A 15,864-nucleotide genomic window follows, 5' to 3' on the forward strand; every position below is an offset into this window, starting at 1 on the left:
GTCTCTGAACCCACGCACGCCCTTGGCAGATTGATAGTTTCATGTTAAATGCCTCCTTTGCAGTTTTGAGAGGTTGCTTCATTGATAGTTACAGGTGTTGTGAAAGCCCTAAATTCCTCACAGGTACAGTGTGATTACAAAAGGAAGTTTTATTCTTTTTTCTTTTTGGTGGCTTCCTCTAACTTAATATATGACAGGTGACAGGAGGACGTATAGAGAAGAAATGTAGAAACACAGATGACGGACGCTGTAAAGATGAAATGCAGCGTTCTTTACCGGTTAGCAGCCAAAGGTAGAGACAGGTTTACCAGCAGGCCTTCTCCAATAAGTAAATATGGATTTTTGCTCACTCACGCACTAAATGACAGGTTTAACTGTAATGACAGTGAGGTCCGCGCTGTGTGTACCGTAGGCAGAGGAAGAAATGGGTAGAATTTAGCACGAGAAGCACCGCAGCGACATGGATCTAATTCCCAGCCGTGGTGCTCCCGGCTTGGAAGGACCATTACTTGCACCGCATTTGCGGGAGCCGGTAGTCGCTGCACCAGCCGCTTCTACCGGGTGGTCAGGGTACCCAAAGATCTGGTCTCAAAACCAACTCCTGCGTCGCCAGGTGGCGAGAACGCTTGCAAGTCGTAGACATGGGAATTTTTCTCATCTCAGCCTTTCATCCCGCGCGACTTAAACCTGGCCTTCAATCTCAAGGTGAGCGTGACGACCACGCCAACACGCTGACCTTCATGCTTATTTTGCCGCCTTAGCATGCTAACATTGGCTAATTACCACGAAACAAGAGGTACGGCTGAGGCTGACGTGACTGTCCGGACTTTTAAATGTATTTGGTTGTAAGCCAATTTATTGTGATTAGCATTCTTCCCTGGGGCCCGTGGCAATCCATCCAAAAGTGTTCACGATGTGTCAGTCTGCACCAAACAGGTGGGCGGACAGGCATTAGTAACAATTCCCACGTTTGCCTGGGTCAGATGCATTGAGGGACGTGGCGTAAGTGTTCCCCATCGGCGTCTGTGATATCAATACGAGTAGCTGTAAACGTCTGATATTTAAAAATCCTTCACATAAGGGATTTCAAGGACAGGTTCAGAAGGGACGAATTCTCTCCCTAAAGTCATTCTAACATAAGAGATGAGCAAAAAAAATAAATAAATAAATTCACAGCCCTCGCTCTGCGTTAAAAATGTCTCTCCGACACAATGACTCAGCAAGTAAACATCATCTGGGAATCACAAAGATGAACTTTGGAAGATACGCACTTGATTTGTCTAACCCAGACTGTTGAAGCGGCATATTAGCTTCAGTTTAGCTTTGCACGTTTACACAGAACGAGGACTATGGATTTTCTCCCATATGGGTGAGTGAGTATTGTTTCAAGACAGACTTAAAAAAATATCAACCTATCCTTTTAAAAACCTAAAGGAAGGAAAGTAAGACTGCGGTATTGGCATGGCATTGGTATTTTTTATTTATACTCCTTTTCCAGTGAATCTGGAATGTTCAAACATGAACCAAAATGACTTCAGTAGAAAAAATATGAATCTAAATTTTTAAAAAGTGAACTCTGGAATAAATAACTTAAATAAATAAATGAATAAATCGACAATATAAACAAAGTACATATCAAGTGAGTTTCCCAGCAGGTATGGAGTCTTGAGATCATGGATTTTTAAATAAAAGTGTGTTAGATGTTTAGCGAGGTGTGTGTGTGTGTGTATACCTAAATAAACTGATGTATCTATGTATGTGTGTATGTATGCATATACTGTTTGCTCTGTATAGCACTCATTAAAATGAATTGCTTTATACTGTGTCTGTCTTTAATGCATCAGTGCGTTTCTGGCAGCAGTCACAGTGTTCTTCATCAGCATGGCGACTGTCATCGGACCGACGCCTCCAGGAACAGGAGTGATGACACCTGCTTTCTCCTTCACTCCTACAACAAGTAATACAGTTGACTCTGAGTTAAGTAGCAGTCTTTTTATTCCAAATCCAAGATTAACAGGTACGTCTATGTTAAACCTTTTCTTTCTGTCGAACAACATTACATGTGGTAAACTGAGTCTGGATCTTGGCAATCCTATAATTATATGTCAGCGTTCAGAAACCTGTTAAGTGTGCGTCATTAAGATTGATATATTTTCAGCGATCAGATATTTTCAAAGGGATAAAAACGCAAAACAAATGACAAGTAACTAAAATATTATTCAATATAGTATGTTTTTTTTTTTTTTTACTGCTGTTTTAGAAATTATATAAAAAGGTGCAGCTTATATTGTAATGAACTTTTTGATTATTTACCCTCAAAGTCCACATCACCAATGAGCCGGAGTTTTCCCGTGTTTGGGTCCTGGATACGGTTTATGCCTACGTCAATGACTGCTGCGCCCGCTTTCACCATATCTGCTGTGATCAGCCCAGGAACGCCTATGCACAAAAACCAAGGAGGGGTATACAGTTAGAAGAGGAAATGATTCTTCATTAATTGTTCCGGGAAAATGTGAACATTACTCCTAGAGAATTATACATGGCCCCAGGTTTTGTGCTATAATGCTGTAAGCACAATGCAAGCAAAATATCAGTTGAAAAAAATTCTTAAAACTAGATCTTGACACAGGGCACCTCTTCAAAACAGCTTTTCAAGATCACATAATAAAGCAAGACACACCCTACGGCCCTTGTCATGTCTGTTGACATTGTTTTTTAATACAGCATATTCCCATGGTTACAATTAATCAAATTAACAAAAACTGCCAGATCAGTGAACCACGGGGTTTGGGAGGCACCTGGAGGTGTGGGGCCCTGAGGCAGTTGGCTGCTTTGCCCACGTGGTAACTCAGCCTTGGTACACATGTTCAAGGGCATTTAATTTTTCAGCAGAATGGATATGTACCAACACTTCGTTCACTTTGTTGAAGGACGGTCTCCTGCTGCTGGCCATGCTGAAAATGTTGATTTGACTCAGACAGCCTGTAATTAAAGTTTAAAACCTCAAAAATAATTTCAGAAATGTTAATTGTTGTGGTTAAACCACCATACTAATGTAAATGACCCAGGTCAAAAACAAAATAAAAGTGCTGCAGGTTCCATTAAGTTATCAAGCTGTCATTTCCTTTCTGCAGTGATACTTGTTATCTCCTTTAATGACTTGTTTTTTGGGTAAAGTCGGGACAATTACCACTTCACCTTGAATTTCAAAGGCAGCAGAGCAGAATAAGATGATACCTCAGCTGACTGTCTAGGAGGAAGTGAACAATTAAGCATTGCATATTTATCTTGATAACCACCAAATCTGAACACCTCAGACTGCAATTATAGCTGCAAAACAATGGGATCAGGTCTGGGCCAAATAACAGTTAAGTACCTGGTTTAACGCTAGAAAATACCACTGCTCATAGACACCGGAGGAGTGACATACTACCCCCAATCTACACCCTGAGTCTAACTGTCCACTAACTTGGATTACATCAAGTTCCACAACAATTTAATCCTCAACACACACTTGATTTTGACCAACGCTAAACCGAAACGTGTGCTACTTCCCAAGTGACATGAAAACAAGACGATGGCTGGGTTCACTTAATCACACAGTACAGTGTAAAGGCAATTCCTTATTTTCAAAACTGAAACCTAACAATTGGATGAAACTAAATCTTTCAGTCATCAGGAAAAAGGTTCTTTTATTGGAAATGGAATACAACTTGATACCCCTCTGGGGATTATGATAAAGAGTTTTTCGACAAATATTTATGTTCTGCATTGATTGACGGCCCCATATTCCAGCTGTCACAGATCACTATTGTTCTAAAAGAAAACTGTAATCTGCCACCACATATGGGGCAGAGTAACAGGTAAATATACTGAAACTTTTATTTTGATTGTTTAGATTCCAAGATCACTTCAAGTAAGGGCTGGTTAGCACTTTCACAATCTTTCCTCCTTCTTGCATTACCAGGCCACATAATCCCCTGTGTGGCAGTTCCAACATAATGACAAGACATCTGATAATGGTTTAAGGGTTGTACACTTGAGGCTGGAGCCACTTCAAAAACACCATAAAAAGTAACTTACTCACTTACTCTCAAGTTGAATTTGTTTGATTTATAATGAAAATTTGTTGTTAATGGAAAAATGAAGTGAGAGGTTTTCAAAGGAAAACAACAGGAGTGGTAGCAAACATTTAAACTCTCCTGGTTAACAGTATGAGCTACTCCAGTTCTTTGAAAGTGAAAACAAAGATGAATGACACAGTTATTAGTCAGACTGTGTGTTGTAAATGCAAACTTGATTTTGCAATGGGCATAATTTTAATATTGGTCCCAACTACCAAAATCATGAGGCGAAACGACTGCCAATACAATAATTTATTAATTGATCAAAAAAAATTTAATCAGCAACTATTTTGATAATTGATTGATTGTTTAAGGAATTCTGTTTAGCACAAATGCCAAACATTCATCCCAAAAGCTGGCCGATGTGTTGTGATACCCTAGGTATGATATTGTATTACTCATCAATCTGAATTAATCAGTTTTTGAAGTGTAAAAGAATAGACAGGACTGTGCCTTCCTTGTGTCTGGATTGTAATTACCTGCAGCTGCAATAATGATGTCAGCCAGGCTCGTTAGCTCTTTCAGCTGCTCCCTCGGTGTGCATCTGTGGGCAATGGTCACTGTGGCATCACCTGAGATGAAACAAGACTTTTTGGGGTCAGTTCACCCATATAAAACAAAAAATATTTTCTCACTTACCTCAAGAGGTATCTAACCCTGCAGATAATTGTGGTATTAAGTGCCAAACCTTTGAGACATGTGGGTGAAACAATGTGGGCAAATTAAATTTTATATCTGGTGCTCAAAGTAGTGAAAAATTATAGTTCAAAAGCTCGACAGAAATATTGTTAAACAGGATGATTCCAATGAAAGGTCTCTTTCAGAATTACTTACTACCTAACACTCCCTGTGAAAACAGCTGGCTGTAACAGTTATTCTGATGGATATGGCGTTTTTTTTTTTTTCAGTGTTTTCTAAGGTGTGCCTCATCTAAAAAAGAGTCTGCTTCTGCTGACGTCAGAAAACCTTACTGCACTTCTCTGAAACATAATAATAACCCTCAGGGTTAAAGATCAATGGCACTGTACAAACAAAAGGCCTCTTATTTAGTGACTAAGGACTGTCAATCAGTATTGTCTAAACTTGGCCAGCTCAAGTTTATACAATAGCTGCCGTTTAAAAAAAAAAAAAAAAAAAAAGAATTAGCCACTATTTAATTTAGTTCATTTCATTTTCATTTCTTTTACTACCATTTACTACTATTAAAACATGTTTTAAAGTACCAGAAGTAGTCAGTCCTTTATTTCAACTAAAACACTAAAATTCAAGATTAGGTAACATAAACATAAAATTTAAACTTTTAAGAACCTTCTGATGAATATTACAAGTGGACTACATGAAATCTCTACGTCTTTATGATTTATGCATCTTGGTGCTTTACTATAACTGCTATTTGATCTGTCAGTTTTCACAAAAGTTCATTAGGAGCTATTAGTGACTGATCAATCAGATTTTATTTTCACTCTGCAGTAAATAGTCATAACTAAACTCCATTCACCTCTATTGTATCGAGTTGGTGGGGCAGGTTTCCAAGATCGATATCTCAAAACCTAAGCATGTTAAACCTACGTTTTTTGCATGGCTCCACAACACTAGGGGTATGTTAGAAAAAAATGATGTAATTTGGGTGAATTGACTCTTTGAGTATATTAATCCTGGAGGGCTTATTTTTTGGCTCATCTAAATGATAATAAATATTAAAATATTCCTTTCTTGTAGTTATATTACTGTTGAGCCTGCTATGGTCTTCCAAGATGTCTGTGAAGATTCTCAGCCATCCGGGTCATGGTTATCCAAGAAGGGCTGAATTGAGGGCAACTGGACTTGGTTGTAGATACTTGAAGACAGGGACATTTGATTTAAGGGTAAGGGCATTTGATTTAGGTAGTGCACAATGCACAATGAGGATAAACAACATGAAGATAGTGACCCTAATCTTTTTCTAGAATGTGGGAGGACATCGTGCATAGTCATGACAGGGCTTCAAGGTAGATAAGAATGAGAGGCAGGGAAAGGCAAGTCAGAGCACATCACACTTAAAGATCACATACCTGGGGGGGTCTGTGTGTTTGGGTGTGTGTGCGTGTGCGTGCATGCGTTTGTGTGTGTGTGTGTGTGTGTGGGCTTGTTTTACTATATATTCGTGGAGTCCAAAAACCTGGAGCCCACTATACTTGTGGGGTCCGACAGCTTTGTGAGGAGCAAAATGCTGGACCCCACAAGTTTAAATGGCTGCTTGAGGGTTTTAGGGTTCCAGTGAGAATCACGTTGTTAGGGTTAGGTTTTGGGTTAGGCATTCAGTTGTAATGGTTAAGGTTAGGGGAAGGGGCTAGGGAACGCATTATGTCAATGACAGGTCCCTACGAACATAGTTATACAAGGATGTGTGTCTGTGTATGTGTGTGTGTGTTTGTGTGTGTGTGTCTTTTTTTTCAATATTTTTAAGTTTGGCAGAGTCAACATTTCGGTGTGTATTAACCACTGTTATACCAGGTACTTGTATTTAGCTTCATCAGCTTTGTATTGTTGTCATTCATGTTGGTGCACATTCACTTTCTCTCCCTCACAGCAATGTCTTCCGACATGCACAAAATTTCAGTTCACTGACACAATCTGATATAAAAAACAGATAAGGACTGAAATCTTTAATAATCCAAGTTCATCTTTTAAGATGTAAAGTGGTTATATTTTAATATGCTTTCACTTGTTGGGTTTACAGTTGAAGACAGATACTCTGAATAACTAAAATCAATTCATTGAAAAGGTTTGTTCAAAAGGTTGGTTCATTCACTGAATCATTCGGTGCTTGACTGGAGCTCCGACTGTTTAGTCCAACTCAATGAACTGAAACACTGCCGAATGGTGTATATTCCTCATGATCCTTGGCTTCCAGAACTGGAAGTGCTGTCACTTTGATAAACACGCCAAACTTTGTTTATAATTCTGGATATTTACATTTTTTACCTGCTTAGTTTCCTCTGCTGTGCTGCGGTACTTGCATATTGTGTAATTTCCAGTTGCTGGCGTTTGTGTTAGTGGTAGCGAGTTTTGCTGCTCTACCTCTACCCTGATAATTTTGCTTTTTCTTCATCACAGCGGCTAATTACCAACTGTACATTTAAACTTTTATGTAATTGTGCCTCTCACTTTCCTGTTCTCTCTTGCTCAGTGTGTCTTATATTTAGTTATTCCTCTCCCTCCTTTAGGGATTATGGTACATGTAATAAATGTAGTTTATTTGCAGTTTTGGAGGTGAGGCTCAGTGAATTGGAAGAGCGGCTCCGCCCCATGGAAACCCAATTGTTAACTGCTGTAATTAGCCAGGCCCATTAACCGGTAGGAGCCGACCCAGCATTGCTACAAGACGCGTAGCCCTAAGCAGAAGTCCATGGTTCACCACCAACCGGTTCAGGTTTCGAACAGGTTCTACTCACTCAGCGACACACAATCAGAGAAAGAACTCTGATTTTTGGCAGCTCTGTTTTGAGAAACGTGAAGTTGGCAACATCAGCGACCATAGTCAAATGTATTCCTGGGGCCAGAGTTGGCGACACTGACTGCTATTTAAAACTGCTGGCTAAGGATGAGTGTAAATATAGTAAGAAGGTAACTCATATCAGCTGTAACAACACCGGATTACACCAACTGGAGGTCAAAAAAATTAATGTTTACTCTTGAGCCAAGTGTTTTAGCCAACTATAGACCTATATCCAACATTACCTTTCACTAAGATCTTTGAGAAAGATGTCACCCACCAGTTCTGTGACTAATATATAGCAATAGTTTATTTGACGATTTTTAGTCAGGATTGAAGCGCCAAGCACTGTGACAGCACTGGTGAAAGTAACAAATGACCTTTTAATTGTATCAGACAAAGGTCTCTGTACTTATCTTGTTAGATTTTAGTGCTGTGCTGTACTTAGTGCTATTACAGAGACTGGAACATTTACTTGGCATTAAAAGGAACCTCACTAGGATGGTTTAAGTCCTATTTATCAGATCGATTTCAGTTTGTACATGTTAACGATGAATTCTCCCGTATGCAAAAGTTAGACATGGAGTTCCACAAGGTTCTGTGCTTGGACCAATTCTAAATTCTAAATTCTGCCTTATATATGCTTCCTTCTGGCAATATTATTAGGAAACATTACATAAACCCCCATTGCTATGCAAATGATACCCAACTGTACTTGTCAATTGGGTATCCCCCAAATGACCCTCTCTCTCCCCCTGACTAAGAAAACCGTATATCCCTGCACGTTCGCTCACATCTGACAGAGTGATCAACTGAACTGAGAGATGATCAGATCGGAAGTGATTCAGTTTCGTTCACTCAGCCAAAAGATCCGTCCTCAAGAAATTATTTGCAAAGGACACTACACTAAATTATACCGAGTAACTGCCACGTGTAACTGTTGGGGAGCTAACTAGTTAACCTCATCCAACACCAAAACATAATATTAGCTTGCTAACCCGTTTAGCGTGAAGAGTAAAAGAGGAACTACCCAAAGCGTTGGCAGTGTTTTAAATTCTGGACCATTATTGATCAGGTTATTACTTGGCCTCATGTGCATCTATCACATTTAACTGAACCCAAGATCTTTCTAATGTATCATACGAGACACTGTCCTCAATGGCACATCTCATATTTGCACAGCTGAAATTTCTTTACTTTTAGTAGCATCAGCCTGTAATTGAAGGGCAGTTATTAGACAGAATTGTAACTTGAGTAAACTTGTGTTTGCAGGCAGCTGCTACTAAGTTATTTATACTTTTGTGTTAATCTGACCTGTAATACCACTATACTGACAGGTCAAGCATATCCTGTTGCTTCATCTAAGCAGTAAATTCCATGCACTGCCTTTCCAACCCCCCTCCTTCTTCCTACATCCTTATAAGGAAAGTTGATCCGTCCTCTTGTGGCGCACAATGCCAGAAGTCACGGCCTGTGCTTTTCCTTCACAATCCCTCATCTTTTCCCTTTTGAACTCCTCCAGCAGGACATACATCAGCATTTATTGTCTGATTTCATAGGTAAGGAGTCATTAAAGCCTTCATTTACTGATCACATCCTGACAAAACCTCAAGGCACCAAATGTCCTTCTGGGAAAACCAAGATGGTGCAACATTATTTGCCTACAAAAAGCAGCACTCCAATCATATTACAATGCTGGTTCATCTGTATACTCAGAGATAAACATGCACACATGCACTTACCTCCGGGGCGTTCATGGTTGCGATCGGTGTGCAGCAACATTGCAATGGGCATTCCAACATTTTTGGAACGACCAGCGACCAACACATTCTTTCCCACTGTCTCAATACCTGCAAAAACACATTTTCAGAATATAGGAGAATATTTTCCATAAGTCATGTCTGATAGACTGTACTGTTCAGCTTAGACAAAGATTTTGCCCCACACAAGGGGCAAAATCATTTGATAAAAATGAAATACAGAAAATTAACAAAATATCACACAGAGAGCCCGGGGAAGTATTTCACCTTTGACTGATCATACAGGCATGTGGGAGGGAGGTTATTCGGCCAGCTGCACCACAGCCTGGGACCACAATATTGCACATGTGACAATTACTACATTCACTGTCAGGAAAGACAAAAGTCATCAACGTGATTAATAGTGGGAGGATAGGTATGTCTGTGTTAGGCAGATATTTCAGTTTAAATTTGTTGATTTGGATTCCACTGTATGCATGTTGGCCAGACATGTTGTCAACTTACAATGTTTCTTACATGGTCACAGCTACAAAAACCTGTCTATGTAGAGCACTATATCTGAAAGTTTCCCCAGTAAACATGCTCGATCAGTTACACATTTAGTAAATCCAGGTGATCTTAGCAGGCTTTCGGACTAAAAAACAGCCCTGCGTTTAAACAATGCAAAGGGCTGCAGTGGTGGGCTGGGTTATTTCAAGTACTAATGAGGCCAGGAAGTCCAGTTTGAGTAGCATCTTCATGTCCATGAATTTGAAGGCTTATCAGTCTCAAAAACACTGCACAGAGCTCTCTAATCCTCTGAGACAGGATTTTAAAACCCTGGAAAGGTATCATGGCGAATATTATTTTATTATTCACTGTGATGATGGAGGGGGCTGCATTGTTTCCTGGAAGGATAAAGTCATAATGATATCTCACCTTTGGGACCTGATCAACCTGAAATCTTTTGAGTACTATGGAACACATATTGTCTATAGTGGTCACGCATGAAGAGCTTAAGAGCCTTTAAAACATTGTGAGCATACAGATGGACAGCTGAGAGGTATATTTTGCTGATTTATTTGCTTTTCTGGAGTAAACATTACAAAGGAGCTTAACCTGATGATCAAAACTACATCTACTCCTTCTTGTCCAAAAAGCCCAGCAGAATGTCCATGTAGTGCAGACACAGAGGAGAGAAAAATGTTTGCCTTCATCCTCATCAAATTCTACATAAGGCATTGCAGAAAGCATCTTAAGCTGCTTCAACAATGTCTGGTATGGGAATTGAAAAAATTCTCTGACAGTCATCACCCTGCCCTCTCATGGTCTCAAGCAGTGGGTACCATGTTCTGCTTGTACATGACCAACAATTCAATGAGGAGGGAGGAAAGAAAACATAGCACAGTACATGTACCATATAAAGATGTATAATAACAACTAGACTAATGATAAAACTAATAATTGTAATAATAGGGTGGATAATAATACTAATAAAACTAAATATATTAATAGTAAGGATAATCATAATAATTGAAGCAGTGGGTGTTGAGCACAGTAGAACCCTCTTCTGGCAAACCAAGGGTTACTTTCCATGGCAGCCAACTTTCTAATATTATAACTATAGTACTGCCTGTAGCATCTCCATGTACAGCCAGTACAGCCAAAATCTAAATCCCACATTGAACCATCACACAGACAGGAATAGACAGAATTGCTGTTTCTAAACAACTGGCTTCCAATCCCTTCATTTTCTTATCATGAGTTGTTTTTTTTTTGTTTTTTTAAATGTAACCTTGGCTGATAGATTTGAAGAATGATATGCCTTATTTTAAGTTACTGACACTTCATTCAGGCAGACTATATATATAAATAAAACAATATATTTTTCACAAGGATATCTGAAGTAGTTATTAGATACTACACTGAGATATTTTGGGGAAAAATAATCCACTAAACTTTATTTTCCTAGCCTTTTGCATTTGGTACAGTACATTCAGCCCTAGTTCTTAATGGGAAGAATGTTTACATCCTTTACTTGATCATGAGGATGACTGACTGGTGCAGCACATTTGCAGAGTTAACAGATTTAAGGTTTGAAAATTATTGTTATGCACCATCTAGTGGGCCCTGCATGGTAAGACAGGAGCATATGTGTTTGCTCCTCCCTTTTGCATCCAGAGTTGACTAAAATTTTTGTAACTAAAGATCAGTCCTCATTTGTTGAGGTTGGATGACTTTTCATTATGAATTACATGGCTGAGTTAAATTCAAGGTACAATACATTAGCACTTAAAATTCAAACTATACTCACGTTTTTGGAACAGGAAGAGGTTTTGTTAGTTTACCTGCTCTTTTGATGATCTCCCAGACAGCTGCGGGTGTGGCAGGCACCATTGATCTCTGGTCCAGACACAGCTTCCCAATATTCACAATATGGAAACCATCCACATCCTTCTCCGGAGCGATGGCATTACACACTGCTCGCTCATTGATGTGCTCTAACAAAGGGAGGGAGTTGGACAAATACTCAGTGACTATACGTACAAGACTAATTTTTTGGTTACTACACTCTTCACTTGCACTACATGCTGTTCTAAACACACAGTATGGGGATATTTTCAATGTCGCCAACAATTAGCCTGATACAATCTGCCCATAAATATTTTCCTTGCTTTGATTCCCACGTAACCTCCGCTAGAACTTTTGCCACTGAAATGATACAATGCAAAACAAAACAAAAAAAGATGTGTGGGGAAAGTCTTGATAGGCTGATGTATCCCCAGTTATAAACAGAATAATAAATATTAATATAAATAACAATGAATAGTTAAAAATAAATAAATAATTTATGTCAAAAATAATCTTTCTCAAAACACATTAAAATTCACTTTATGTTGGCTTCATGTGAATTTTACGTGAGGTTTGAAAGGTTAAAAAAAAAAAACTTATTTTATTTGAACTCTTTTAACATCCCCACCTCTTTACTTAATGAAAATATAGTTGACAAAAGTAATTTAAGACAAGATTGAAAAGAGTATAGCTTATCCTCTAAACAAGATAAGGAACAAAAGGGATTAAGTGAAACTTGCGTACCATTTATTTTGAATAATTGTATGTGTTGTGTATTGTAAATGTGTGTTAATGTTTGTCAGTAAAACTGTTCAGGTCCAGTAACCTACAGTTCTCTGTTTTACAGTGATACGTGCTACAATAGGCCTGTGTCCCTCAGGCAAATTCAAATGAGACCTTTGTGTACCTGGTATTAAAGAAGCCAAACCTTTCCTATATATATATATTACTTTATATGGGATCACCACGAATTGAACTGCAGAGACCAGTGAACGCTGGGTAACTCTGATATCAGTGGCAAAAACACATCTGCAGCTGTGGCCCGTGTTTACCGGGAAGTGGCAGCTGCACCAACAGGCCGCTGACCCTCCAGTCACGGTTCATCTTGTCAATCAGCTCCAGCAGCTCCTCCTGGGAGACAGAGCTAGGCCGCACCACCGTATCACTGGAAATACCTGGAGACCACATACACATCAAACACACACTCCATGTTCAAAATGTTGTTGTGTGCATGTTAGTTTGCAGTTGTGTGAAAATACACTACATTAAATTAGTTTTGCTTATGAGAAATGTGTTCATCCATGTGCATCTACAGCGTAAGTTCACGCATGCCTAAAATTTGAAATGCATTAGTGCATGCTCATATCGGACCGAGGATGCTGGCTGCCCGGGTCTTGTTCCTAACATAGGTACGACTGGCTGGGTCGTCCCCCACTAAGACCACCCCTAGGTGGGGTCTCATGTTGCCCTGAGCCACCAGCTCTTCCACATCACGCTGGATTTCTCTGTGGAGCTGACGGGCCAACTCTATCCCCGAAATCACCACAGCAGCTTGCCTAGGGAAAACAAATCGCACAGACAGTTCATACAACATCACAGGGTGAAAAACAGACACAAAAAATGTCTAACACATTATTTCAAATATATGATTAGTTAATTGACAAAAAACAGTCGTCTTTGATTATAGTCATATATGATAGTAAATGTGCAGCTCTATTAAACACAGTACATTGAAAACGTTAAATGTTAAGAGAGTACTAACTATTTTGATTTTCATCAAGCAAAATAATGTCAAAATGTTAGCTTTGAAGCTGCAATGGAACAAGGCACGATTACCAATGTAGGCAAAGGGGGCAACCAACAAGGCCCCCCATAAGCCCCAGGTTTACTCAATATAATTTCTGTCTACATAATATGATTAATCGCAATTCTGCGAGAAATTTGCACCACTGAAGTACAATATCAACTCTTACACATCCTCAGTCCTACTTAAGGTTTTTCTGTGTCAAGTAAGTAACACACAAAGAACCTCGGGCAAGGTCGTTTTATTAAACATGAGAGACCTGCAAGACTGCAACCAAAAATTGCCTTCATTATCAGCACATCTGAAAATTATTATCTTCAATAACCCATTGATTTTTCTGTCAATAAAATGTCACAAAATAATGAAAAATGAACATCATTATTGCCAGAAATTCAGGTTAGCATATTCAAATTGATTTTGTTGTCTGACCAGCATTTTTTTTTTAAAAACCTCAAACAAGCTTTCTTTACTGTAATAGAAAAGAAATAAACTAGCAAATATTCACGTTTGAGAAGCTGGTACCAGTGATTTTTTTTTGGCATTTTTGCTTGAAAATGATTAATCAATTATCAAAACTGCTGCCAATTATTTTTTTCTGGCAATCGAGTGACTGTTTAATCAACTGAAACTTCGTTTCTGTTTCTGGTTACTGGGGAAAAATAATCTGCGAACCAATTTTTGGTCCGGGGCCTACTAGGAGGTTAATCTGACCATGCTAATGGAAACGACCGCAACTAACAGTAAATTGATCTATGGTTGTGGTCGTGTTCCGACCAGGGGGGGACATGTGCTATATTTGAGCTAACCCCTGCTCCTTAACCAAAACGGCGTTAAATGACAAACGAAGAGCTTAAAATGCGTAAACATGACATACAAAATGAACCCCCGGTTCTTTTCCGTGCGGTAGATTCGCGAGGCAATACGCAGGCGCACACGGTGCACCAATAAACGAGCTCCTCTAGCGGCGTTCTCGGCAACTGACACACCCCTAAACTAGTAACCAGAGCAACGAAAAAAACGTTACTCGGCTCCTGTCCTCCGAGTGAAATGATGATGTGTGCTGTTGTTTTTGAAATGGTGGCGGTTACTGAGGCACCTGTGTGTTAAGAACCATAAGTTACAACGGTAGACGGTAATTATTAGCCCCGGTAATACGTGTTAACAGCTTAACTGCAGCTAACCGTCCTCTAGCATCAGCGTCCAACCTTACACGAATGCAGTTCGTTCTTAAGCTAGGTAATGTATTTGAGACTGGTTTGTTGACAGCATTTTCGGTGCAATCGGTCTAGCTCTTGACCTCCCAGCTGAAGGTACCGTCCGTTAAACCTGCCCTCTCTACCGTGAACGGTGAAACCTACTGTCAGTCACCATCCGCTGACACGTGACGGCGCACACGCCCTCACCGGTGAAGCAGAAGCGTCGCTCACCCGTTCCTCCGCAAAGTAATGCCGTGCATTAAAAGAAAAAAAAAAAAACAGCGGTTTTTAAAACGTGCTGCCATTTACCTCGCCGCCGACTGATGTAGGTGTCTCCTTTGACTCTCACATTTTCTGTGCATCCGCAGTTTGGCCCGGCAGCAGTGATGTTGTAACGTTAACGGGCTACAAATCCTGAAGGAGGAGCGTAGCGGTGATACAGAGGCCGCCATGTTTGTGTGCGTGTGTCATAGAGCGTGTGTACGTCGTGCGTGTGCGTGTGCGTGGGGTAGGGGGGGCATGCACACAATAAATCTGATGAATGATAGGCTGTACTGTACACACTCCACATACTGAATATACTGCATCTTATTAACTTGTTTGTGGTAGATCCTTTATTATTCTTTATTTATATTGAATGAAATAAAACAATCCAGTTTGTGCCGCATAATTTGGGTCTACATGATTTCGATGAATCATAAATTTGTTAGAACTTTATACCACTTGAAGTACAATATCAAGTCCGCCATCCAACAACCTCTCTTGTAGAGGTACTCTGTCAAAATCTAGTTTAACATTAACTGTTTTAATGTATATGGAGCTCAATTTTTTTTGTATCAAATTGCTTCCATTTTTTTCTGTGTCAAGTAATTAACACACAGAAAACCTCAGGCATGGTTGTATTATTCGATTATAGAAGTAGTTTAAGACTTCCACCCACAGTTATCTTCATTATCAATAGATCTGGCAATATTGTTTAATCATTTGATTGATTGCCCAGTCTATAGAATGTCAGAAAATAGTTTTTTTTTAAAATGCCATCATTATTTCCTGAAGTCCAAGTGAATGCATTGCTTTGTATCTGACTATCAGTCAAAAACACAAAAATGCTGTCTTTAGAAACAAGGGGAAACCTGTAAGCATTTGCGTTTAAGAAGCTGGTACCACTGGAGTT

General features: G+C 39.5%; 1 protein-coding gene across 2 annotated transcripts; it reads right to left on the reverse strand.

Moving 5' to 3' along the window:
• Positions 1–1,467: 1,467 nt before the first annotated feature.
• Positions 1,468–15,170, reverse strand: mthfd2l (methylenetetrahydrofolate dehydrogenase (NADP+ dependent) 2 like). Of its 2 annotated transcripts, none has more exons than XM_040155519.1 (8): positions 15,000–15,170; positions 13,062–13,246; positions 12,743–12,865; positions 11,687–11,839; positions 9,342–9,449; positions 4,604–4,696; positions 2,314–2,439; positions 1,468–1,948 (listed from the first exon to the last, which is right to left on the reverse strand). In XM_040155519.1, the coding sequence occupies exons 1-8, from the start codon at positions 15,140–15,142 to the stop codon at positions 1,833–1,835; spliced, it is 1,047 nt and encodes a 348-aa protein (XP_040011453.1). In that variant the 5' UTR covers positions 15,143–15,170; the 3' UTR covers positions 1,468–1,832. The 2 variants fall into 2 exon arrangements, with proteins under 2 accessions (XP_040011453.1, XP_040011454.1); XM_040155520.1 differs by lacking the exon at positions 15,000–15,170 and adding an exon at positions 14,369–14,468.
• Positions 15,171–15,864: the final 694 nt, after the last annotated feature.

This window comes from Xiphias gladius, chromosome 19, assembly GCF_016859285.1.
Source record: "Xiphias gladius isolate SHS-SW01 ecotype Sanya breed wild chromosome 19, ASM1685928v1, whole genome shotgun sequence".
Classification (NCBI taxonomy): domain Eukaryota; kingdom Metazoa; phylum Chordata; class Actinopteri; order Istiophoriformes; family Xiphiidae; genus Xiphias; species Xiphias gladius.

Coding starts and splice junctions, on each gene's coding strand:
- mthfd2l (XM_040155519.1), bottom strand. CDS start 15,142: ATGGCGGCCTCTGTATCACCGCTACGCTCCTCCTTCAGGATTTGTAGC. Junction 12,866..13,061: donor CCGGGCAGCCAGCATCCTCG/GTCCGATATGAG, acceptor TGTGGTCTCCAG/GTATTTCCAGTGATACGGTG. Junction 9,450..11,686: donor GGAGATCATCAAAAGAGCAG/GTAAACTAACAA, acceptor GTGTTTTTGCAG/GTATTGAGACAGTGGGAAAG.